Source organism: Calliopsis andreniformis, chromosome 9 (genome assembly GCF_051401765.1).
Source record: "Calliopsis andreniformis isolate RMS-2024a chromosome 9, iyCalAndr_principal, whole genome shotgun sequence".
Taxonomy (NCBI): Eukaryota; Metazoa; Arthropoda; class Insecta; order Hymenoptera; family Andrenidae; genus Calliopsis; species Calliopsis andreniformis.
This window is the reverse complement of record NC_135070.1, coordinates 18,842,383-18,869,335: the sequence shown is the minus strand read 5'-3', so window position 1 is coordinate 18,869,335 and position 26,953 is coordinate 18,842,383. Positions and strand designations below refer to the sequence as shown.

Below are 26,953 nucleotides of genomic sequence, written 5' to 3'. Positions count from 1 at the left end.
CTCGTTAATAAAAGATCGGTCACACAGGCGTACAATCGCAAAAGCAAGAGCTTATTACGTCAATATAGACTTTATTGCTGGCGGTGATTTATAGCACGCACTTCAGTAACAAGGAGACTTCGAGTTGAATACGAGAGCGTTTCCATTCAACGTTCAACGTTCTACTGAAGGGGGTGGTTAGAGGAAAAGGGGATGAAAGTATTACAGAGTCTTGTTTTTGAGATGGGTAAAAAGGTCTTAGATCATTCACTGATGTCAGAAGAAAGGAAGTAACGAAAAGTAGTAGCAATGCTGGGCGTTTGGACAGCCTGCGCAGAGATAAGTAGAATAGGTCAAGCATTGGAGCGACATATCAGTTTTCTTTGGAGATTCATCTTCTTCCTCTAGTTTGAACTGCTGGAAGTACTATAATGGGAAATTAGAAGATGATGAACAAGTTCAGATGACAGATTTATTGAACCATGTCCATTGGCCTTATGGATACAGGAAGCTTCATAAAGAAAAGGTCATTTATTTAAAAGAAATAGATATTAAAGTAAAGAACAATTGCTCTTGAAGTTATATTTCACTATTCCACAATCCTTTTGCCCATGTAACAATTCAAATATTCAAAATTCAAACTAAAGAGCTCATAACCCTGTCCACTTTTCTACCAACAGAATGTCGGAGAATCTCATACACTAGAGCCCGAGTGTATCGTTGATGACTCTCGAAACGAGGAACGCAGCGTTGAACATTCCATGAATTATTCATTCATTTGGACTGACTAGGTCTACTCGGTGTCTCAAAGTTCTTCAGATACCCAGGGTTCTGTTAGCGATTGGCAAACGTCATGCGTCGGCTGATTGCGTTCGGTTACAGGAAGTTGGCTAGAGGGAGTGACAAGGATCAGAGAGAGAAGGCTCTCTAGTCCAATCAATAGTCTGTGATGAACGGTTCAATGGCTATTGGCAGTACTCCGTCTCTGTGTAGACGTTCGACCAGTTCTATGAATTATTTAGCGTCAGCCAAGTGGCCCTCGGTGTATTTGCCCTCAAACCGAAGCGGGATTCGTAGTATTCAGGAACCTCGGTTGATTTCACTCCCCACTCTGGCCGATCCATCGTTCCTACCGATGTCAAATAGCGGAACCATCTTCCTTCATTTGGTCAGACTCTTGTCGAGGAACAGTGGTGGAATGGGATCACGATTGTCGACTGCAGCGGTTGCTAGGGCTGTGAGTTAAAGTTCTGACGTTGAGTTCTCGGTTCAGGACACAGAGAACAGTCCTCAGTTCAGGACACAGGGAGGAGCCCTTAGTATGTTGACTTCGGTAGACCGCAGCAGTAGGGTAGTTCTGTAGTGTGAAACGTCTCAAACGTTACTTAAGAAGTTGAATGCTTCCAATCGGAATACCAAATTTCGTTTTGTTTTATTAATACTGCGACTTCGGCGAATTGCAAATCTTATCCACACGATATTCTGTGTCTTGATCATAATGTTATAGGCGCTCTCATGAGATCAATGAATTCCTCATTCCCGTCTGAGAGTTCATATCATCCTGTCGGTTCTCTGTTATTCTCTGAGGGGTGCTTTAATCCGCTGTCATAGTCTCTAGCTATCTTCGATCCCCTCAGATCTTAGCCAGCCTTGACAATTGGGCAGCCCCATTGTCCCCCTCTTAGCTAAACGTTTCCTGCATTTAGCTAAACATCGTTATAGGTTAGCTTTCAGCTCCCATTACAAAATCTCGATACGACCACGAAGCAACCACACCTTAGCATGTGTTATTCCATCACAGATATGTAAATCACCATGTAACAAGATCCTGAGATTAATGCCCATCAAATTACTACGTGACTCTGATACATGGTACATAGCAATGGAGAGTTGACACGTACCTAGGTGAGAACAATTTACATATGTACATATTCAGCCAAAATCAAATGATCCGTCTGTACATACATATATGTCATCCACAGCGATATGGTTAACATCAAAGACCTCTACCATCGATAACCGCGTAAATTAGTGCCAAATGACCAGCAAATGCCAGTCCAAGGGTGCCTGCCTTGCCTCAGCTTGAAACACCCCCTAAAAAGTGCCCCTTTAACCTAGTTCTAAGTCACCCTCCCGAACAGAGAACCATTGGGCAACCGGTTGGCGACACGGAGCCGAGATACGTGTTGTCAGAAAGCGGCACCGCGCTTTGGCATAATTTATTCAGTAGAGTAGAGGGCCGTGCACGGATCGCGGTAGCATCCGGCCTCCCTAATGCAATATTGATTCGATTTCGCTGCACGACGTGCTAGGTCGTGGCGCGCAATTTGCATATGGAACTACCAGAGCTCGCGGAAACGGTCCGCAGCGACGTAGCAGCCATCGGCGCCGCGGCGCCGCAGTGTTTGCCATTTGATTGCATGGAAATTGCATCGACACAGCGACGTATGCGCCGATGACAAGCCTGATTTCCTCGATCCACGCTTCGTTAGGATGCGCTGCGCGCAAACTTTGCCCGAACCGTCACTGGCGTTCATGTGTTTCGTTCCATTTCAAACGATGGCCTCCAGTCACAGTAATGATAGTACTTGGGATCAGTAATACCACAGCGGAAGTTTACTTAGTCCTTAATTGTTGTGGAGCAATGATAACTTTGCTTATCTGGTACTGTGTGTTCTATGTGTAAAACACTTCGTGTAGTTGTAGCACAAGTAACCTAATAGGGGTTCAGGAAATTGCTTCAGTGAAATATTGGGGAATTTATTTACATTAAATTATCTCTTATAGTAGGATTACGCGATATATTGCTTCTATCATAGTATTGAAGAAACTTTCACCATGAAATAGTTTCGTATTTGAGATGACTGTTCTCCATAGTTTTTTAATTAAAACCAGTGTGTAGGTGAGTAAAAAAACTTCACCAATAATTTGATTTGTGATGGAATAGATTGTTTGACTGATGCAAGTGCTAACTTTCTGAATGCGTAAAACTTTTTCCACGATTCTTTTTAATTTTATAACAGTTTTCATAGTTCAGTCTTTAACATGGCAAAATGTGAGCGCAGTTAAGAAACTTTATCACACCCTGCTAATTGGAGCGTAGTTTTGTTAAATCTGTTCATTTTCAAACAAATTTTTTAGTATTAGCGACTTTATGTTGCTACCTTGAAAATGACTTCGTAAAACACACGGTTTAATTAAAAATTATGAGAGTAGCGTAGCCAGTTCCCACGGTTCTGACTACCCATGGCGAAGAAATACGACGAATCCTTAAGCTCTGCATGAAAAATAATATATAACTCGCAAGCTTCGTCCGATCCTTCTGACTTTCCATAAATTACATTAAAAACGTGAATTTGGTTCAGTGAGGTGCAACGTTATTCAAAGGAGAAGTTATAAGGACGAGGAAAAAGCTCTGAAGTTTCGGACAGCGTCGCGAACTTTTCTCACTAGTGGAACCAATTAACATGCGGACGTAAAACTTAAGCGAGTCGCCCAAGTGCATAAAATTTGCATCTACAGGAGGGAATTACAAGCTGGATTGCTAGTAGCAAGATAAACCGCGAGTATATTGTTTACTTGCAGAGAAATGGCAAAGTCCATTAACTTGTCATATTATAAAACGATTTCTTCTCGTTTTTACTGACGTCTCCTACTGCAAACTCATTTTGGCAATTTTACTTAGGTTGGTTGAGGTTGGAACGATTCAAACTTCCCCCTAATCTTTATTGGACACGAAGGCTATGTGTAATCTGTGGAGAAGTAATTAAAGCTTCGAATCGCCATGCGGTTGAGCGCTCATTAATCCATTAAGGAGTAACATTATTGCCATTAGGAACACGTGACGTAGAGACTGATATTTGAACCAGGTGAATGGGTTCTTACTATTAGAGTGACAATTCATTCGATGAATTGGTCTGTCTGCGGAACAATCATTCGTGAAATGCTGAAATTAGGGACATTAATTATTGGAAGAACCCATATAGTGCTCGTGTGGCATGTCTGGCTATAACTGCCTTGTTCTACTAGCACCGCGGCGCCTGACCTGGCTAACGTACATAGACATTAGAATAAGTCTTCAAGTTAATTTTGCTAATCTTGATATTTCATTCTATTTGCGCATACAGAATGATCCCTATAAATTTCTGACACCTGTTGTCGCACATCCTATATCCTCCAGGCGCTTTGACTACACTTCTATTTTCAATATTAATACATTTTCCAATCTAACAATAAGTAAAATTTGATAGTTCCTCAAATTGAATTATATCTACGATTATACCATCGAAATATAATAAAAAACACCTTGTCAATTGAGCCATTTTTACCTCTGACTGACGACAATTTGCAAGTGACAATTGTCCTGATAAATTCCGCTTGTGATGCATTTTTTTATTACACAATGCGCTGTATAAACTTCCCGATACCTCTTTTCGCAAGCATGAAATGCCACAGCGCGTAGCAATTCGTCGCGATAAATCCCATTTACGTGTCATATCGCGATTGTTCGGACATTCGTATATATTTCGGTCACCAGTCGCTGGGGAGGGAAAAATAATGGCGATAAATCCACGCAGACGGGGACAAGGGGATGAGGCGAATAGGTCAGCATAGAAAAGTAATTAGCAATAAATCCTCGAGGTCTGATGTACCGCCCTTTTGGTTTTCTTTCTGTACCAATAGATACGGAAACGCAGATACTAAGATGAATGCGCCGGAAGGTTGATCGACAGGAAAAGAGATAGGATTGTTCCAAACTTTATGTGATACTCTGAAAAATACTGTGGCCACTAAAATCGGTGTCTATTGAGCGCGTCTGTAGACTTAAAATTTATGAAATGATCGTCATATTTAAAAAATACTGTATGCGATCCTACAGAATAAATTCAAGATACTATTTTAGAGAAATAAAATGATAGACGATATTGGAAATAAGAATTTCTCATCAAAAAGAATGAGAAAATATAATTGTGGACAGTATGAGGCTGAATACATAAGAACTACTTACGTCTGACTACTAACGCCCTTTCTACTGGCGTTTAAAGAATCTCTCGCTAAGAAGCAAGGATTTCAATATCCCATCCCTATTCTATCGCTATAAGTCGCTTTAGGGGCTGAAAATATTTGTCCACGTCTAACAGGTGCACAAGCATACGGTGAATTGGCTTCCGCCGAATATATTCGTCGTCTGCTGCGCAATAGAGGACGATTTATCAAGCTTGGCACAGCGTTACACGAAGTTCCTGCGATACATTCACGGTGCACGAGCTCAACGGCCGACTGAACCCGAATGTTATTGAGCCTGTGATCGCTCGTGTTGGTTTTCTGGAGCCACGAATCCGTCTTCGATCAGAAGACACGCTTTCGATCAAAGGAAATCTACCGGCAGACATTCATGCACCATTTACCTGCATCCCCGACCACGATCTCCTGCGCAACCTTATTAAAGGCCCTAGAAACTTACACAGATTATCTCCACAGGAAATGAAGCATTAAAAGGCAAACTTTTCATTTCAAATTAATGAAGAAAACATTAAGAAAAGAAGATAAAATCCTTTTCAATACTTCTCAAAAATATTTAAAAAATACTGTTAACTAACTTCCTTCCAAATTTGTAACGCAGTGCAGTTTTAGTCAAAGACCATACCATGTCTAAGCCTTCGTTTGTCAGTTTGGTGAACGACGAGCTTATTCGACGGGCTGGCAATTTATCATAACGAATTCGGATTGCGCGCGATCTGAACGGGAATCTGTGTATTAAAGCGAAGACCGTGTGGATCCCGAAACGATAATTAACGGTCGTCACGGAAATGAAACGGATACCAAGCGTGTAGAGGGAACGCGACCGTGGCCAGGCTGGGTAATAACGTTACACTGTGTGTACGTCTGCATTTGGTGAACGCCATTGGCGCAGAACAGTCGCCGGGATAAATTCATTCGTTATTTCCGGCTGGGTTGTGCCGAGCCTGGACGAAATCTGCCGCCGGAATTAGCTGACCGGAAACTGATCCTCCGTAACACGGGCTGCTGCATCGAAAAGTTTTTAGCAAAATACGCAGCGTGGCCATCGTTTAATAGTAGAGTGCATCGAATAATCACACTCATGATTTCTTCCATGAAACGAAATAGTTCAACTTTTCACCGAGCGAACATTTTGATAGATCAGAAAGTTTCAACCTGGAGGAAGTTTCAGCAATTAATTTTGGGATTTCTTGAAGTAAATGTCTTGTAATAAAGTAGATATAGAAAGAGATATAGATATAGTGAAACAGTTTGGAAGCTAACCAAACGAAACAAGAAAATCCATGACAAGCAGAATAGCTTTTGGTTTAGTCAGACGGTCAGTGATCTATGGTATTGTGGGACACGCGCAATGAATCGTTATCTGGTCAAACAGCTACGCTGCTGTAACTCGTAGTCAGCTAAGTAGAACAGCGCAGGACATGGTTAGCCAAGTAGAATGCTACAGCAACTGGCAAGACAAGCAGCGTAGGACATATCCTACTCGAACTAGTAAATGAATCTTCATCTAGTCAGACAGACAAAGCAGGATAAACCCAGCATCTGAAAGATGCATTTCGTGGATTTTAGTATAGGGAAACACAGACTGCCTCTCCACTTTCAGTAGCTATTATATAAATGAATATTAAAGAACATTCAAAATAAATAAGGCCAAACGAACCCATAAATCCATCTCTCACGCTTCAGAGAGAATTTCTCTTGAAATCGTCAGTGACCAATATGAAGTCCAAGTGGTACTTCCGATACTTGAGCTGTGGTCGATCCCCAAAAACGAAAATGTCGAGCTCTAGACCACGCATGGCCGAATGACCTTCCAATCTGATTGATTCTTCAGCGAATAGGCGTCTCCCTGCACACGGCACGTGAAATGCGGCCGAGGAGAGGGATGGTCGGTGAATAAAGGACATTTCGCATGGAAATGAATCGCGATCGAGGCCAAAGTGGCTCTTGACCATCGACAGATAGCCACATGCCGGGCAATAATTCTGAAAAATTGTTCCGTTCCCTGAGCTCAGCCTGAGATTTCAGCACATAAATCGACCTCTTCGTTCACCAGCTCTGATATATCGATGTTTGTAGGCGTTCCCTGGCAGGTATTAGAACCGTATATTCTCGATGCATCGATACAAAATGGCTTTTCTTTCATGGATGTTTATGCCTCGCGCTATCTCTCTTTTCACCTGTCTCAGTTTCATTTCAAACTGAAGTGGTACTCGAGGGTGATTGCTCAGAACGCCTCCATTTCCTTCATGAGTCTGTATATGTTGCGTTTGTGAATCTATTGTTCACTGGAAACATTTGTATCAATAATAGTTTTAGTCGCGAATGAGGTTTCGAACTTCAGAGGAGCCTACTCTGTAATTTAATCATATTTTCCCATCGATCGATTCTTCCTCGACGAGTGTCTAGGGTGAGAAAGTTCGTTAAAGACTTAAGAAAAATAACCTTAACGCTAGTTGAGGGTCCCGATAGTTATTTGAACATTAAAAGAGAAATCAATTTCACTGTAGCGACTAAATTGGATTCTGAGAAAAATTTAAAACATAATAATAATTACAATTACAACTCAATAACCAAAATGAGGAGATCCCATATCTTACACTTTGCAAGGCACAACAGCTTCACTCTAAATCACAGTTACCAAAATTCGCGAACACAAACGCTGTCCATCATATTTCACAGCCCCGTCTGCCATATTTCACAGTTCCACTAATAGAAACGTTCCCAAACGATTCACGAGCGCGCTGTTCAATTTCCCCACCGATGCCTAGTCCAAGACAGCGGATAGAAGCTTCGATAAGAAGCCTCGATATAGCTCGGGCATAATTGAAACATTCAGGCGGCGAAGCTGGCTAACTATGCATAGCGTTAGTATTCCACCGTGTCGCTGACGGTTAGATCCAATTTAATGTTCTCCTCGCTCCTTGGATTTCAGATCTGGACACGATGTTATATGGATACACGAACAACATATACGTGCTGGACCACACTCCTGAGTCCTTGCCGGTGAGTACAATTCAGAACGCAGTTCCACTTGTTCCACTTAGACGTAACTGTTATCGCGGATTGCGTTCCACCTGTGCGCGTGTATCACTTTATGGGCGGGATTCTAGCTGCACGGCACGTAGACGCACGCTGTCTGTTTTGGAATTAATGTTTGTCCCATGGCGAAAGTACGGAAGGGCATTCTGAAGTCAGACGAGGGAGAAGCGCGCTGTTCGGAAACTTTGGAAAGGGTAGGGGGGTTTAGGGTTGCTTGTCGATGGAGTGGGGAATAATATGTAAGTGTATAGGAGGATTCAATTGAAATCAAGTGAATTAGTTCACATGGGAGAGACTACAGATATTAAAAAATTATTATTTTATTTCTACTGTCAATCAATTCTGAATCCTGCAAAAGCAGCTCTTCAAAATATCATCTACTGAGTCGGTCACCATTTCTAAGTCAGCCACTATAGTACAGTTTCAACATTTCCTGTTCTTGGAGTTCTATCAGACGGTCTCGACGACGTTTATCTACAGCCCGAGAGGAGGTCCGATTATGAATTTAACCAGGAATTTAATTGAATTCGTTGATAAAGTTCAACTTTGTTTCCAATTAAACTCCGTGGTCGAATATTTTGATTAACAATCGAATATAACAATAATCGCGGGAAATTCTCGCTGCAGTTCTCGCCTTGTTACCTTGACTCGTATATTCCCAGGAAAATGAAATCGATAAGCCGATATCGCCGAGACGGGGTGGGAAATTTGCGTTACATCTCGATAGTTAGCTACAGTGAAACGTACAAAATTCGAACGCGTCAGAGTGCCGATAAAAATGGAGTCATTAGCCTGGAGCGTCGGTCGCTTTGTCGAGGGGATCGCTTTACCTGGATCGTTCGATATTAATCACCAGTAAAGCGGATCGCAGTGCGCATGTCATTGTCCAGCGGGCGTAGCGACACATTTAATTATCCCGTTTTACACGCAGAAGAGGTTTGTGTGTTCAAATCCGCGAGGAGCGTTCCGAAATCGGCCGCGCGAAACGTGACCGCGTTATGAATTAAGTTAATTAGTCGCAGGACAAATGGATCCTACTCGTTAGCGGCAGCTGATTTCGGTTTCCATACCGGGGTGTAGAGATACGTGGGGAATTAACGAGTAAAAGCGAAGCATTTTCATTCGATTACGTACATGATACTCTGTATGAGTGGAAATTACTTGGGACTGGAAAGGGAATGGAAGGACACGTTTTTAAAAAAAGGGACGTTTAGCACAGGTGGAAATGAAGGCACAGCGTCCCCGCGATATTGGTTACCATTTTTCCTCGGTATTATACTGGAAAGTACATGATTTTTATCGAGATCGATATTGTGTCGGTAATCGTTGATATTACTACTGAAATGAATGGTCCTCGTTCGAAAAGAGGGATAATAAAGTTTCGAAATTGCTTGAATGAATATAAGGTAGTTCAGATGATAGCATAACTGTTCTATATTAGTTTCATTGTGATAAATATGTTAATAAAAGCTTAAAAAATATTCATGTATACGATATCGTCGATATTACTACTTGAATCGACTGTTCGATTACCACTTCATAAAATTCGCAAATATATATGTTCGAATGAGACTGTCTCGCATAAAAAGTTAATACAATTATTATACAATAATTTTCTCATAACATCTCTTTATTTTCTAACTTTCTAAAGTATTTACAATTACAAAAGCTCTTGTTACATCCATAGGAAAAAAGCTTTATATTAAAGCTAAAAATATAATGCAGAAACTCCTACCAGAGACAAAATTCAAGCGGAAATAGTTGTCTAACATAAAAATCGGAATTCTTTTTCTCTTTTTATTATACTTCCGTCACGGCGAACGAGCGGCGGAAAAACGAAGAAGAATCGCTGATATTTCCAACGAGGGAACCTTCGTCGACGCTCCCTTCATTTACACTGCTCATTTTATTTATTTTCGTTTATTGCACACTCGAAGCGACGAGCCTGACGCGTCTATAGGTGTTTAATACACCTGTATCTGTGTCTACACACGACGTTCCGTGTACCATGTACACAAGACCGAATGTAATTTGCAGGCATCTCGCGAGGATCTCGATACCGTGGTGACACAGACATTGAATTTCCGGGTATCTCGCCGTGGCGAATTGAATCGATCAATCAGTCGCATTCACGGTAATTAGGTTGCAGGATAAAGTGTTTACCGGCTAGCGTTTATATTTCGCCGCTGGCTCCTCGTTTATCCGCGAATAGATTCATTTCGAAGCAATTGATGTTCACTGGACAGTGGTTATAAAAATATATTACCCTTGAAGATGTCGCATTGAAATTAACACTGGAAACTGACAGACTTATTTATTAAAGAAGAAGGTTCATCTGTGTACGTACTTGGGTGAGACTGTGGGTTGTAAAAATATTTTTGATTGATGTCATGGTTTTTTTTTGCCCTTATCAGTAGGTACATGTACGATTTTGTTAACCTGCAATAATTTCGTTTTACAATCTGGTTGACTAGAGAGCAATTTAATTAATGTAATACGCGGTCTCCATTACTAGGTATTCCATAACAGAGAACTTCGAGCAGTACTTTCTCAGGTTCTATGGGGAATTCAGTTCGCGCTTAAAGCGCGACAGAAATTCCCCAAGAAAAGTCTGGTGTTAACTTGTCCTCTCCATCGTGCTATTTATCAGCGCTGAAAGACTCATGGAAAGTTCGCGTGCTCCTGGAAATACGAGAGCCGACTGGATATGTTTCCCAAGGGAGAAGCTCTGGACTTGGGTCTAGACGCGTACACGATACGTCGAATCGGGTTTCCACTCGTTATCTCCCAGCATTTCATCTCTCTGCCATATCCTGTCCATCGTTTTGTCTGACGTTCTCTTGCGGACTTGCTTTTGGCATTCGTGAAAATAAAAATTGATGAATTTTTAGAGAGAGAAATACCCCTATGGTTATAGAAATATTATTTCAGAATAGTTTTTGTTGAGACTATAACCACAGAATATTTCAAGTAAAAATATACCATTAATAGAAATCTAAAATCTGACAGTAACAGTATAACTACGTTTTAAGTTTAATTAATATTGAATTAGTCTTTAATCCCCGATAGTAACTCTATTTTTGTTATTCTCGATCAATAGAGAGAGAAATTTATTTCTAGCCTAGTCGTATTTTTGGAGCATTGTAGATTTCAAATAGATATCATCTTTTTCATTTCTTGATGAGATCATAAGCTGTTTGCTCAGCGAAAAATCGTTGACGAGTAAATTTCGCGAGGCTTCCGTGCCAGAAATCCTAGAACTACCCCTCGCTAAACTTTCGTTATCCGTACAAACTGCTGTTTGGGACAAGCTTTCCTCCCGATGTGTCCCTGGCACGTCCACTTTAATCGGACTTGTCCAGCGACGTGCCACGGGATCGCGGCCGCTCTCATGAAACTTTAATCAACACCAAAAACTTGGTGGCACGACGACTTAAACTCTGACTGGTCGACCAAATATTAACTCTGCGCGTTGCTCACTGACGGGGACTTTTATCCCGCGTTCTTCTTAAGGGCAGGAACTTCTGGCTTCTCGCGAGAATCATTGTTGGGACTTTAAATATGCTCTGCCAGGGATCTTAAATTGAAGCGTGGAAAAACTTGGGAAATTCGTTGAGATGGATTTGCCTCTCTTCAAAGTGGAAATGAAGAGTCTTCAGGAAGGAAATTTAATCTTTGACATTAAATGTTTAACGAATTAAATTTTTTTGAAGCTAGAAGGATAGAATTAAATTACTTAAGTGCTTGGAGATATTTACTCAGTTAATTGCAAAGTAAAAATGCAGAACTGAATAATTTAAATTTTTTAACTATATCTGCTCTACAGTACATAATATCTGTCACTCATAGGATAAAGTTTCTTTTTTCTTGTTCGAAATCTAAGCAAATTATCTCAACTAATTGTAAGTAGAAGAATGTAGATAAAAATAATACAGTTCCTAAATCTTATGCAAAGACCACTTCTATTTTCCTTGAGAAACTTCAACTTTTAGGTATCATGTTATCATTCATCACAGTAGTACTGCTCCCAAAAGGACTAGTAAGTGCTCCTTGCTTCACGTCTGTAACAAGAAGCCCAACAGAAACTTGTGATCTCCAAGATTCCAAAGAATCCTCCACAGTAGCTATTTTCTCAACAAAGGTACAGAAGGGGCAGTCAGAGGTACTGCACGAACAGGTGTAACGAATAAACTTCTACAAGCTTCGAGCAAATCGTTGAATCCAGTCCAGCTCCACTTGCGAACGAAGAATCCTTTTCGAGCAAACACAGGGGTGCGCGCTAAGGCTCGAGACGTTCGCCAACGATGGTTTCAGGTTACAGAACACCTTCTAAAAGCTCAGCTTGCTTTTCGTAGACGTTTATGGTCGGTAACAGTCGGAAAGTCTCGAGCTTGTGGGCGAAAAAGCTTTTAACTCACGGACTTTCCGAGCTCCCCCTCGATCGAGCGACTCTGCTTCGTGATTTCGACGTTGCTGGTTAAAATCCTTGATGTCGAGAAAATAATTTCATGGGAGCACGATTATGCATCGCGTATTATGAGCTTCTATAAATGGATATTCCATGAACTTGCATTGAGACGCACTCGCGTGTTCGATTAATTAACGGAATATCGTGACGCGCCGATTGTTTTTTAAATTAATGAAAATCAGCTGAAAGAGAATTGTTTGGAGATCGAAATAACTGGATTCTGTTCGATAAATACGCGAACGACGCTTTCGTCCTGATTTTACATGGAATATTTGATCGTTGGATATTATCGATGGGATGCACCTACGATGGAACGCTTTTTTACGTGTCACTGATTTTTCATAACAATCTGTTAAATTATAGTCACGTTCCTCCAGGATCTACCCTCTTTCAGGGAAGTTTCCCCGTACGTAAGCAGGATCATTCCAATTATTTTCTTCCAAGGGAACGATCCCCGCGTTCGCACTGTAATAGCGTGAACCACGATCATTTGTTCCGTGGCATAGCAACGAGAGGCGGTTTTAATGATCCAGTAAGTATAATTAAGCACACTACTTTCGAGGTACGGGGAATTTAATCGACGCCTGTCTTAGGTGCTCGGAATCGTCCTAACGTTTTCAAGATTTTCAATTCTCATTCACTCATTAAGCAGTGGAGGATTCTTCACATGGGAGGAAATTTAATGAAAACTTGGGTACCTTCACTATACCAAGTGTTTAGGAGAGTGACAGTGACATAAAATCGATCCCACTATTATTTAAAAATCTGTACAGGAATATTATTAGCTTCCAATTACTTTTAATTTTCCTAAAGGTGCTTCAACATTAAGTATAATTCAGCTAATAATTAAAGGGACATAGGACAGAAAACGCAGAGCTCTGTGATCATCACAAATAATTCTAGTTATTTAAAAACCCAGCAGCATCTAATTCGGCTAAAGAACTGACCAAAAAGTAGGGTTTCAAAGAAAGAGGGAAACGTGACTTTGTTGGAGCACGTGCAAAGGCCTCGTCACGTTCCCCCTTTCTTTTTTCTGATGCCTTTTTACTTTCGAAAAGGAGAGAAGGCTCAATGTTTTTTTGGCGTGGCACGCTGCTCGTCAAGGCATCGTTAGAAAATCCCTTTGGCCTCCGGCTACTTCGCAGTGGAACGTCTCAAAGGGTTCTCGCCAATATGAAACGAATGAGGCAACAGAAAAGGAGGAGACGTACTCGTGAGTACGTCTTACCTCGTTAAGAGAATAATGCCCTTCCAGTGGGACGAGCTTCTTCCTGCTGGACTAACGAGAAATGAGCTATCGTCGACACCTTCAACAAAGGTTAATCAACCCTGCCTTCTTGCTTGGTAATACGATCGAGAATCAATGTGAAGGCTACTGTATGTTACTACTGTCCGAGAGGGTCCAAAAATCATATACGATAACAAAAATCATCCACTTATGTGGTGCACCAAAATTTGATTTTACTCTTACTGAAATTCGAGGGCCTCTACCTAGAGATATTAATCGGACATAATTTCCTCATCCCCTCGCGAAATCAAGCTAATCTAGTTCGGAACACGATGGGAGGGGTTTAACGGTATAAACGCAACGCGTACAGTGGAATGTCGTTATGAAATTACACGAACCGATACCACAGGCAGGAACTAATAATTACCCTCGGCCGCAGGACATGGACATGCTGCAACTATTCGCATCGCCGGCTGGTCGAGCGCTGCTCAGCAACGACAATCGACCGAGAGGATCGACGTCGACCTCCTCCTTGTCTCGAGAGTCCTCTTCGAGGCTGAAGAGCGGCAGAAGACCATCGGGCACAGGTACAGTCAGCGCGCCCACCTCGCCACCGAGGCAACGTAAATCGAGCACGGAACTGTACAAAGAGGCCGTCGAGATCCTTGGTCTCACCTGTTCGTTGACTGATAGCTGCCGATGCATCGACTGCCAGGTATGCAGAGTTCTATTTTCCGCCTCTTTTAGAGTTGATCGAGTTCGTTTTTTTAATATATATTAGGCATAAAGTAGGTAAAGCCACGTAGAAATGAAATGACAAGTACAGTGGCGAATTGATATATAATTTAAATTCCTTTTCGATGCATCAAGTTCTTCAATTTTCAAAATTTCCAGATTTCAATCTCTGGAACCTTTGAACTACCTTCAGAGTTATTTCAAATTTATTTAGTAAGTGCTAAATGGGTGATCAAATTATTACGTACACTTATTAACAGATACAATTCTTTTAAAAATATGTTATGGTAAATGGATCAGGTAAAAAATGCCTCGGTGTGGGATAGGGTTAATAACAATAATTGTAAGAAAATTAACAACGTTGAACAGGGCAAGGCCATGGTCGAGCACAAGAAGCAGCACGTACATGATCGATATAGCCGAATGGGTCGAAGTTTGGAACTGGGTTTGGTATCAGTTTTATGATAGAACCTGGTGATAATAAAACAAACCGATAACAATTTGATCACCTATTTCAGTATAACACGCTATTTTCTCTTGCATTATTCTGTGCTGTAAAATTTATTACCTGGTATTCTGAACTCACCTGACTGTAATTTCAGAGTTACTTGTACACTACCCTAACATAAAAGGCTCCTAAACTGTATTCAATTAATCTTTTCGGAAATTCGGTCTCTAACTAGCAGGTGTAGAGTATTCTCGATGACTGGGTAGTTCGGCACTCTCTGTCAAATGCGGTGATTAAAATTCGTTTCGATTTGCATAAAAGGCGTTCCCCGAAATTGGTAAAAGCACTGTCTCTCTTCGTCCTCTGAAAACGAGTTGATCCCTCGGCGGGAACTCGTTGCCACTTTGAATTACAAAAACGTTGAAGAGAAATTACATATTTTCTGCAATGTCCCTTAATCCCAATTCCTAGGCACTGGAATTCGGCGTGTAATTGGACTCATTTGCAAAGACGCTCGGCAGCGTGCGTGAAATCAGTGACAGAATCAGGATAATCGTGAAAGTAATGAAAACATTGTCTCGATATAGGTACAAATCGGCTAACTTCCGTGGTGCCAATTATACCGAAGAACGAAGTGCTTTCATCGATCGAGCTTTTTCTCGGCGCCGCGTAAACGTTAACTTGCTCTAGTTTTATCAGAGATATGCGCGATCCGACCTGTGTTCTCGTTCGGTGAGCTAGTGGAAGAGAATGAAACGAGGGAGACGGAAAAAACGGGTGTCCGAATTTAATTAAAAATTTCACCGCATATCCGGTAATCTTCGCAATTGGCTCGTAGGAATTTCTATTGTGTATGCTTGCGATTACACGAGGAGGAGGGATAGATTGCGAATGGAAACTTTGTTTCCGTACGAAATTATGTAAAAAACGCTAACGAGGTGTTTGGCTTTAAAGCTTCCTCGCATTAGTTCGAGATAAAATAGCACTTTGTTCTCCTAATAATTTAATGAACGCGCGTTTGCTCAGGGGAATTTTGTATTTTATGAAATACACTTTACGAAATGAAGACTTCCTACTTGGAGCCCTCCTCACAGGACATTCTGAGGTTGTTAAAATTAGAGTTCCTTCTTTGTGATCTTCATACGTCAAAGCCTTTGGTATTAAGATATTTAGGCAAAAATCCCTTTCCCTTCTTGTTTCGAGGTTCTCTTGACATTGTCCTCCTGGGTTTAGCATTTTCAATGGTGAGCCTTCAGGAGTCAAAGCTTCGGGTGGAAGCTTTGATCTTCAAAGCTCAGGGGCGAACTGTGATCTCCCTCGTTTCCTAGGTTTGCATAGTCTCTTCTATTACTAACAAGCAGCATCAATTTTAGCGTCAATCTGTTAAAATTTGATAGAATCTATGCAAAAATATTAGATGAATATAGGCCCAGGAAAATCGCCAAGAAATAGCGATAAATTTTTACTATATTAATTTTACTATATTTGTAAGGTTTATTTCATTAAACATCCATGCATAACTGTGACACGATATCACATAATTTGTCTCCTTTTCAGAGCAACTACTTCGACTGCGACGACGATTGCGGCGACGCGAGGACAGAATTGGCTGCGGGCACACCGATCCTGCTGGACCATGCTTTGTCGCATCCGCTGACGTGTTCCATACAGTAGCAGCCGACCACCGCGTAAACATTCCGAAATCGGCCCTGTGTTAATCTACTCTGCCACATTCACGAACCGGAAGTCATCGAAATGTCTGACTCGAGGCGATGTGGAAATGTCCTGCGTTTGAACGAAGGTTGCGTGAAGAGCGTGTCAAGAAGGCTAATCTAATCAAAAGAGAATTTGCGAGAAATTATAAATACACGTTCATGGACTCATGAAAATGTATGGAAAAAGAATTGCACGATGAAAAATTGAACATACATCTTTTTCTCTCGTATTTATTCGATTGGGTTCGTGTAATAAATTGTGTGTATAACGGAGAAGGGTTGTCGGAAAGGGTAGTCGATACTTCTGAAACAGAAATTTCTATATAAATTGGAAAACGTGTTTAAACAAAGCGTTATAATTTATAATTATGTTTCTTGTTGAAATGTGTATAAATACGAAGCTAGTTTGACTAAATGAAACGTTAATTGAATGAAAAATTATGCAGCGGAGCTCTTTCGTTCATATCGAATATTTCCACGTCGTCATCAGTACTGAGAAGAATTCATTGTTCATGCATCGTGACAACTAAATAAAAAAGGAAGAGAAAAGCGATACCGAGGATTTAAAAACTGAATATGGTGAACAAAGAGATAATACGCTCGCCTGGCTCAAATCGGACGAATTTATTGACGCGAAACGACACATGCCAAATGAAAAATGCGCCAAATTTCTAATTATAATTAGGGATAAAGATAATAATGTTAATGATAAACGATAACCCTAATAATAATAATTTCGATCTAGTCGGAAAGTGTAACGCGATTACGACAAGTTTACTAGGTAACATTTAAATGGTTCGTCGACGTACACGATGTGAGGATTATATATTATATATATATTATATACATACGTGTATACATTATATTTACAACACGTTTTATTATTATACTTGTTCGATTAAGTCTAATAAGGTGCGCGTTGTTGAACGTTATGAGCTCGCGAAAGAAACCCAAAACAAAAATGGAAAAGAAAGAGTATTAAAAATAATAAGGCAAGAGAGAGTATCGTAATACTATACGTATATATATATATACACATGTATAGAAAGCGAGAATGAGAGAGAGAGAAAGAGGGAGTGTGAGAAATGTTATATACAACGTCGATACGTACTCATGTATATGTTGAATATATATGCGATTAAGTTTTATAAAACACGAGCTTTCGTTAAGAGCTTCGCGTTCAGTTATCAACGTGTTGACTGCCGCATCGATTCTTCTCCATCATGGGCATCGTTAATTTTAATGAGCCGAAGTTACTTTTTCAAAGTTCACGGATCAGTAAGCAGGGATCACGCATCTCCCGCTTCACTTGTAGCTTCTTTTGATATCGCAAAATTACTCGAACTCCAAATATTATTAAACAACTAGAGAAACTTCCTGCGAAACGAGATACTTCGTATCTACGATTTGCCGATGCGTTACAATGAGTACATTACAGAGCTTTCAGCATTTTCTACGTGCATCGGATTATTATCATCTGCCTTCCACTGTTCACTTCAATAAACTGAGCAACTTTTGAAACAATTCCACTGGATGGAGCGTCCTAGTAGATTAAGGTTGAAGTGGTCAGCCGAGAGAAATGTATTTACTGGATTATGTACAGAGATGAAATTATAACACAGAAAGAGCTTAGATGAGGGGTACCTAACGAGTCGTTGACACAATAGTTTGTATATTAGCTGTGACTTGTAAAATTTGTTTCTATTGTACACAGTAATTACTGATTTCAGTGAAGTACTATCTCATGAGCGATTCTAGTGAATAAGGACTGAAGTGGTCAGACGAGATCGAAATTTCGAGGAACGAGTTTTCAATTTCCAAAGTACTTACTCCAAAAGCTTTACATAATGCAGGTCGTTGAGCATCTATTCTGATACCTATAGCTCCTACTTAACACCAATATTTCCATCTAACAGGAGTCCCTATCTTCAATAAAGAGCATTGTTCGGCGAAAAAACCTTTGAAGTAAGGTTCGAAGTATACGAACCATAAAAAAATTTTCTTTCCAAGAATACTACTACTACTACAGACACTGTTACCTCCTCGTTCTGCTCGACACACCCAAGCCCCTATTCATCGCCCTTTTGCCCTACAAAGCGATCTTCCACTTCAACAGAGTGCTCCCCACCACAGGAGCGCAGTAGTAAAGACTCGAACTAGTCAGACAGGAGTAAAAACGTAAGCTATGGTATAGGTATAATAAGAGTACTCTACTTTACCCTTCAAATGCGGCAGTCAGTTTCACCTACATGCAGCAGTAACTACAAACGATGTAACGATAAACGAAAATAGGCCTGAGTTACATAAAAAATGAAAAAATTCTGCTTCTGCAGAGACAAGAGCGAACGAGCGAAACAGTGAGAGAGAGAATGAAGAAAATAGAATAAGCTGGACGTTTTCGTGACTGATCAAAGAAAGACGCGGAAAGAAAGTGTAGAATTATGTGCAAATCGACTCGAAGAGTGAGGAAAATTGAGTGCAAAATCGAGGGTGCAAGTGCCAAATTAACGTTTAATCGTGCGAGATTCGTAAACTTAGCGGTTCATTATATCGAGGTCTCTCCTTGAAGCATACGATAAAAGAACACGATGGAACGGTGACAAAACCGAGGATTTTTGTTAATAATCTTTTTAACTTGTTACGTAAATACGTTACTATCTATCGAGACAATTTAACTGTTGCTAAGCTTGCCCATCGAGCGATCGACCATCGACTGATCGAGTTTTATACATCTCGAGCGACGATTCCGAGCTTTTTTATCTTTGGCTACGTTACCGTAAAGATACAGTATGAAACGAAATCGATGTACACGCGCAGAAGGTTAATTAAAAATATTCGTACGGTGTTCCTTGGTTCCCTTCGCTTCTCGCGACTGTTGATCGTCTCTAATTTTATTACAACGAGCTGCGTTACTGATGGACGAATTTACGTGATAATCTGCAATGGACGTCTGACGTATCGTTGATTCTGCCAGTGTCTTTACGTTACGAAATATCGCTGCCATTTCTTCTTCGATTTTTCACGATGTACAACGCCGATTCTTTTGATCGTAATATTATTCTGTTCACGATAAACGATAGTGGCAGATACAAAGGATAAGACTACACGATTCATTCGTCTGCTTGATAAACGGCCGCTGTAGCGACGTGTTTGTATGATCAGAGTATTATTACCGATGTTATTACGTGTAGATAGAAGGGAAATAAGCGATCTTTAATCAATTAGTTACGAGCGAAAGAGAGTTGGGGTGATAGATTACTGTCAGTTGAGATTTCGTTGGCGGTAGTACTTCTTCCAATCGACTGTTAAAGGTAACTGTTTTAAGCGAGGCTTGATAGTATCTAGAGTTCTCTGTTATTCTTCTTGAGTTATCTATGTAGCATTTCCGACTCTCTTGCGCTCTAAATCAGCAGCCAATCGACTTCTAGAGCGTTCGTTTTGCGCGATCGTTGCATCGAATTGGCTTTCTCTCATCGACGAAAGTAAATGCGCAATTAATCTTTCCGAATATTCGAGAGGGCCGTGATAATCTAGCAAGAGACATGTTACAACAAACACACGTGGCTTCTAATCATTTTATAGTAATGTTAAGCGTGATTACATTGACCTGAAGGATGGTTCTTGCAGCGGCGTACTCTTGGATATAATTACCATTAAAATGCGATACAACATACTCTGGCATAGTTTCATTTGATAATCTTGACCCCCTGACTAATCCTTGACCTGGAATAAAGCGAGACGTGATGAACTTCCTGGTGTACTAATTTCAAGTTCCATTATTTTGAGATAGATTAGATGCACCGTCTTAAAGTGAAAATAATTGGGATTGCTTGTGACGATTTAACAAGAATTAATTAGTATAAAATCTCATATGGCATCGATAAATATTTTTCGGGTGTTAATAATTCACTGTAAATCAATTCTGCTACCAAGTGAGCATTTTATCAGCGGCTGCTACTGTTGGGAGTCTCCTTATCAGCAGACTGTCAGTAACTCTTGCAAAATAAAATAGATCTCCCTTTTTGTTCAGTCTGTAGCCACATCAAGGTTTAAAATAGTCGATATTTCAGACTCTGACACAAGATCTCATGTACTCTGTCGCTGGCACGACAATGATAAAACAGTTTCGTTCCCCAAGAGTGTTACCATCGCTCGGTCAGCAAGTAGCGACGATCAATAACTTCATCATGCTCCTTTTCAGCAAGTAGTAACACAGAAGTCTTCATTCTCATCACACGCTAAACCACAGCAACTTCAAAGCCAAGCAAGTACATAAAAACAACAAAAAATTCCACCTCTACAATTCTCTCACAGAATTGAAAATCCATCCCCTATAATCAACCCCCCTCTATCTTCAACCACAACTCTCTAAAAGAAACGTACCCAATCTTTCAGAATCAATCCAACACAGTCTAGCGCGAACAAATAATGTTCCTTCTTTATGTCTGATCATTTCAAGCCCCAAACGACAGATACCATCAGCCACCCCACCTCGACCAGCACTTTATTCAGCCAGAGATCAGCTTGCAGGACGTGGGGCGGGTAAGAAGGGCGGTAAATAGGAGCCGAGATGCAAATTGAATTCGCCACTCGAACAAGAGGATACTCTTATTTCGTCGCGCTCGAGGTTGGGCGTGAGTGTCGGGGGTGGCGTGGGTGGGTAGATCGGTGTCCTCAGGATCGTCCTCCCGTGGAAGGATGCCTTGGGGAGCGCCGCTTATATCGAGTTAGAGCCGTTTGAATACCGACGCGATCCAGTTGGAGGGGGTGCAGCCAGAGCGTTCGTGGCAGCGAAGGATCAAAAGTTGATACCCGACCGCCTTCCACAGTCCTAGTCGTCCTTATATGATTACCAGAAGACCTGCTGCTCGCAGTTTCCTGCAGCAGCGCGAAGGGATATCGGCTCACCCCCGCTTTCGATCCTCCCTCGTCCGTGGAGGAGCTTCGACGTTGCGTTAAGCCCGATGCAGTCGCGTAGAATACTTAAGATCCTTGTCCTCCTGCCCTCCGCCCAACCACTTCGCTGCGATCCAGTCTACACCACGGCTGGAATGACGCGCAGAACGCATAAAGTATTCCTGGGAGGCGATCCATTTCGAAACTGAGTTACGGCTGCTACGTGGTCCAGGTAGGCGTCGATACGTCCGCGAAATTATGCACGGGGACGCTCGGGACTGGTTCCATTTCAATTTTTCGACGAAGAGTAGGCTTAGCGAGGGCGGAGCGACGATTCGAGGCTCTGGGGTGCGTTTCCTTGCGCTTTTTATTTGCTCCCCTTTGATTATTTGGTATTTCATCTTCTGGTCTTCAAGTGGAATTATCGATAATTTAGCAATTTGAAAATTCTTGTTTTTTATTACATTATTTTTTAATACTTATGGCTAACTAATATCTTCTTGAAAAAGTGCTTAAAAATTCCACCAATGATAAAAGAAATCACACTATGATCCCCTGCAGGAGTCCTTCGGCGATGGAAGAGACGTCCGCGAAAAAGTCGTAAATTTCAGCGGCACTCGCGTGTGCTCGCGAATTAATCACACGCGTGGGAGGCTAAGTCGTATTGACGTGAAACGTTGAACGTGTATACGGGCTGAAATGTCGAGGACTCGGCAGAAGGACTTGGCTAGCTCGATCATCAATGATGCAGCTGAAGGAGATACATGGTGCCAGGACCAGCCACGATGCACGTCCTCGGGGGTCGATTTCTGCCTGTCCTGGTGGACATCGTCCAGCGAATAATCACTTTTCGAAGGTATCCTCCTGGCCGACTATTCGTTGCCAATCGTCGACGCTGCTGCGTGATCATTTATTCAAGATCGGTAATGAATCGAGCTCCCATGGGGATGTCGTCATCGCTTGCCGTGTTAGCACATCGATAGACCTATTTCTCGGTTATTTCGACGACTTTAGAGGCCCCACGACACTTGTACATCGAACAGAACAACATTAATTTAGATACTCTTCTTTTTTTAAATGTATGTCATTTTTTAAATTGTTAATTTTGTGCTATATTGCTTTCTTCACCAGACGAGTGAGAAACAGTTTTATTCTTTGGATTTTTCGATTATATTCAGTTGTTAAATTTGGTCACAAGAAAATAGCACTAATTTTGTTGTTATCAGAATGGACGACCTTCTCTTTTCATGTAGCTTTCCCTTCAGTAGAAAATTCCGCCAATTCCAATTTAGAATTCTTAATCAACAGACAAATGACGCGATATAAAGTCGTCGATGTCTAGTATCAGGGGTGCTCGCTGTTTATATTCAAGCCTGATCGAAGAAGAATTCGATTGATCGTGGACTGTATTGAGTCAGTCGAACCAAAGACGACTGATGGATCACGTTAGAACGTGCGACGTACCCTTTTCTTCGTTCCAGAGCAGCCCACCATTTGTTTTATTCTTCACGCCCCATTCTTGGGTGATTTGTTTAAACTCTCTGTCCCAGGGTAGAATAGAAGGTCTCGTTATTGGAGTAGCCTACTGACAAATGACACTTTTCCTGACAGCCTGTCGCAGTGCCGGTACTCTAGTGTCTCGGGAAAGCAGAAACAAGTAAAATATATTAAGTAAAAATTACATGAATTTTACCGTGACTATTCTTACGAGTCATGAGTTTAGACCTTTTCTTCTATTTTTAGACTTCGAAAAAATACGGCTGTTTCTAAAATGTACTGCGATATAGAACACGCGAGATGTCAACCGAAAAAAGGTCCACAATGTCAGAATTCATAGTAGAGGCGAGCAGTACGGAATTAGCGCGTGGCACGCAACAGCGAAATTGAATAAAGCGGCAAGTGTAATCTCCTCCTCAAAAATTCCATTAACCACGCGCCTGGGCAATGTTACCCGGGCGATAATTGCGAATTGACATTTTTTAATCCCCGTCCACGGGGTGCGTAACCACCTGGCTGACGTGAAAATCCTAGGAGATACACGAGATTATGCATTTTCGCGAAAAATGGGATTTCACTCGGACGAATATTGTATTGTTTTTGCTGTTCCATCTGTGTCCATCGAAACGTAAATTGGTTATCTGTTATTTGATTCCTAAATTTCTTTATATCGATTACGCAAATGCTAATTTATCTACCGTCCCCCCAAGTGTCTCCAAAGCGACCTCTAAATACGAAACCAAAGTTCTTAATTCGCCTTCTCAATCCTCAAGAAACTTCCAAAAACTAATCACACTTCCCTCGCCCAAGATTCCATCCCGCGTCTAAAGGCTCGCCACGATAAAAAGTATCTACACGGCAGTGTCGGTCACGCATATCGATTCCTCTTCGCCGTCTCGCCTTCAGACTCAGGATACGTTCTCCTCGCGCTAGTACATCACTCGAGGATGTCAGAGCAGGAGGCAGGTTACGACGTTCTCGGTTTCCACCAATTTGGCGACACTGCCGAGCAACGCGGTCTCTTCAATTTATTGCGAAGTAACGCGCGGAACGAGGCTGTAAATAATATGGGAAAGCAGCGAGAGGCGGTGGTGGGCGAGTTTCCCATTCGAAAGGGAACACGCGCGAACACGGTCAGAGGACCGAGATACGCGAAATAAAAGGATCAAGAGAGGCGAGCGTGGTAAAAGAGAGAAAGGAGTGGGGGCAAGGGTGGCGTAAGCAAAAGAGGGTGGGAGGGTGATTCCAGGCGTGCAGAGGATGACTGGAGTCGCCATATTTCAAAGTGGGGCGTCCTCCGAGGAGCCGTGAATACCTTAATAGTCATAAGGTGGATCCGCAGGCGACTGCCATACACGCTTGTCCCCTCTAAACGTGTTCGAACGTTTCTACGACTGTCTACGACGCGAAATGATACGGCCCTGGACAGCCGTTTTCCGGTTGGGATATGACGAGGTCCTCAGACCTTCGCCGCGCACTCTGCACCCGCGCTATGCCACGGGAAATTGTGACAGTGGAAATACGCGAAATTGGTACGCCGTGCCCGACCCATGCGAGGGGAATTGCGGTGCTGCTGTGACGCTCGCTCGGAATTGTCTGGTTCTTGAAGGATCCACTCGATGCTGGTCGTTTAAAACAGTCTGGTAAAAAAGGAAATTGAGAGTCAAGGTTTTGGTCTGCTGTTTCATCGTTTTATTTCATGTATCTCTGAATGTAATGTATCTTCCAAAGAGAAGAAAGATATTTATTTAGTTTTTAATGAGGATTCTAGTCATATAATATCCTCTATAATTTTCAAATACTGTTTTTCCAGGTTTGAAGTCAATGCAGATAATTTGTATTAATAAGAATTGTAGGAAAATTCTCTAGGATAGGTGTACAGAAGTCCCTCGACTAATCCAAGATTCCTGCTAAATTTTTTACTACAGCCTGCACGAAGTTAACCCAGACGGTCCCTGAAAATCTCCAGGAAACTTATTGTCGACTTCGTCGCGCTCGAAACCATGCAACAAGATTCCCTCGCGTACCTGTCCCGTGGAGAATGAACAGGCTCAATAAATCTGGTCCAGGATACGTGCTCCGTGCTTCGGTTCCAGTAATCACGTCATTACACAAGCAAACGAACGCCCCGTAGACACTGCTCTTGCGCTATTTAATAATGAGAGGCTCTCTATTACTCAATGGCTATTAGGATGCAGCCAGAAGGGGATGGGTTTCGGTTCCACTCCGTTCACGGTGCAATCGGTTAATCACCGTCCTCTCATCCCCGTTCCTGAGACACGATTTAAGCGGCACGGCGCTGCACCCCCGCCAGTCCCCATATCAATTAATCTTACCCAGAATGCAATAACTGTCCAATCTGCCCCCGTGGCTGCGTCATGGTGTCGTGCAGTCAGTGCTGTAACGTGCTCTCCGTTCTCGTCTCGCCCCATTCGACTCCAGCTCGTTCGTCTTTCTCTCGTCTCTGTCTACCCCCCTCTCTTCTCTCTGCCCCCCTCTCGCGACCGTTTTTCTCCCCTTCCGCGCGAGGAGAAGCACTCGATGTCCTCCGTCGCTCCGCGAGAGCTCGACGAAGGTCCTTGAAACGAGGCTCAAGAAAATCTCGCGTCGAGACACCACCGAGTTTTTCCGTCTTTCTCTTGGCCAGCGCGTCCCTGGCCGAAATAATGAGAACTGTAAGGGAAAAGAGGGACGAGGGGTTGTAGAGGGAGGGGTGAACGGAACGGGGAGAGAGTCGACGAACGAAACTCTGGCGGAAAACATATTGGGCCGTTAAGGGGTTCGCTGTTAAGGGTAGTCTGCTTAATTGGCACGGCCGTTTAACCCTGAATTACAGCAGGCGGATCGTGGAGCCAGAAACGAGCGTGATCCGACGCTTCCAGATTCCTGGTCAATGATTAATCGCGTTCAGCTTTGAGGGTTATCGGTCTGTAGCGCTGGGCTCGATCGCTGATTCGATGGAGATAATAATTGAGAGGATAGTTTACGTTTAGGGGGATGAATGGACGACAGTCTGATAGAGGATTGAAATAAACTTTCTTTTTATTTGAGTAACGATGATATAAACTTCGTCGAAGATGCTGCGTATTGACTTCAGTGTGTTGCGTGTCTTTTTGAAAGAAAAGGGTCGATTGTATCACTGAGAGAGAGTTACAAATGGTAACAGCATTTATTAATAATAATAATAATTAATAATTAATAATGACAATAATATTAATAGCGAGTCTCTAATTACAATAATTACATAATGATAGTAATGGTACAACAATAAAAACGTTTTTGGTAGCGAGGAGAGAGGAAGAATACAATTTACTTGTTGCCGAGAGGGTGGCACTTTTCACACCCTTGTTAGAACAAATCGGTTCCTAACGCGCGTCTTCTATTTATAATATTTATAGCCTCGATTCGGATCTTGTATTTATATATGTATATATTTATACGCTTAGGCTAGGCGAGAATACCGTCTATGTGCTATTTACAAGTTTTTGGTCACAGTTGCAACGTTTTTGGGGTTGAGTGATGCCCTTTCTTGAACGATAGGTGCTGGAGATATGCAAAATACAGTACGATCCTCGTACTTTCTTCGCGCGTTGTCTGTTACCGATGATCAGTCGAGTTTGGATTTAAACTTTCATTCAAATTCCTACGAGTAATCCCAAACTTATAATTGACAGTATACACAGTGAATAGGTCAGCTTGAAACCTTAAAATCGTCATAAAATTCTACAAAATTTGTTGCACTTGAACTACACTTTGCAGAAATCTGTTTTTGCTGCATAAATAGTGTAGATTCATATAATAAAAGTACGAACGCTTAAAAAATGTAATTCACATGCATCAGACTTTATAAAAACCCCATAAACAGTTAAGTGCCCAACTTGTATACCCCATAAAACAGCTCTAAAATTGCTTCGATTGATCGT

The 26,953-nt window shown here is 41.7% G+C and overlaps 1 protein-coding gene across 3 annotated transcripts in view; it reads left to right on the top strand.

Annotated features, from left to right (window-relative positions):
* Positions 1 to 16,655, top strand: part of LOC143183749 (uncharacterized) — a 108,021-nt gene extending 91,366 nt beyond the window's left edge. For all 3 annotated transcript variants that reach the window (XM_076385443.1, XM_076385442.1, XM_076385441.1), the window contains exons 4-6: positions 7,937 to 8,007; positions 14,179 to 14,454; positions 16,480 to 16,655. In XM_076385443.1, the coding sequence (XP_076241558.1) occupies positions 7,937 to 8,007; positions 14,179 to 14,454; positions 16,480 to 16,596 (464 nt within the window). In that variant the 3' untranslated portion in view covers positions 16,597 to 16,655. The remainder of the gene's footprint in view (positions 1 to 7,936; positions 8,008 to 14,178; positions 14,455 to 16,479) is intronic.
* The last annotated feature ends 10,298 nt before the right edge of the window (positions 16,656 to 26,953 follow it).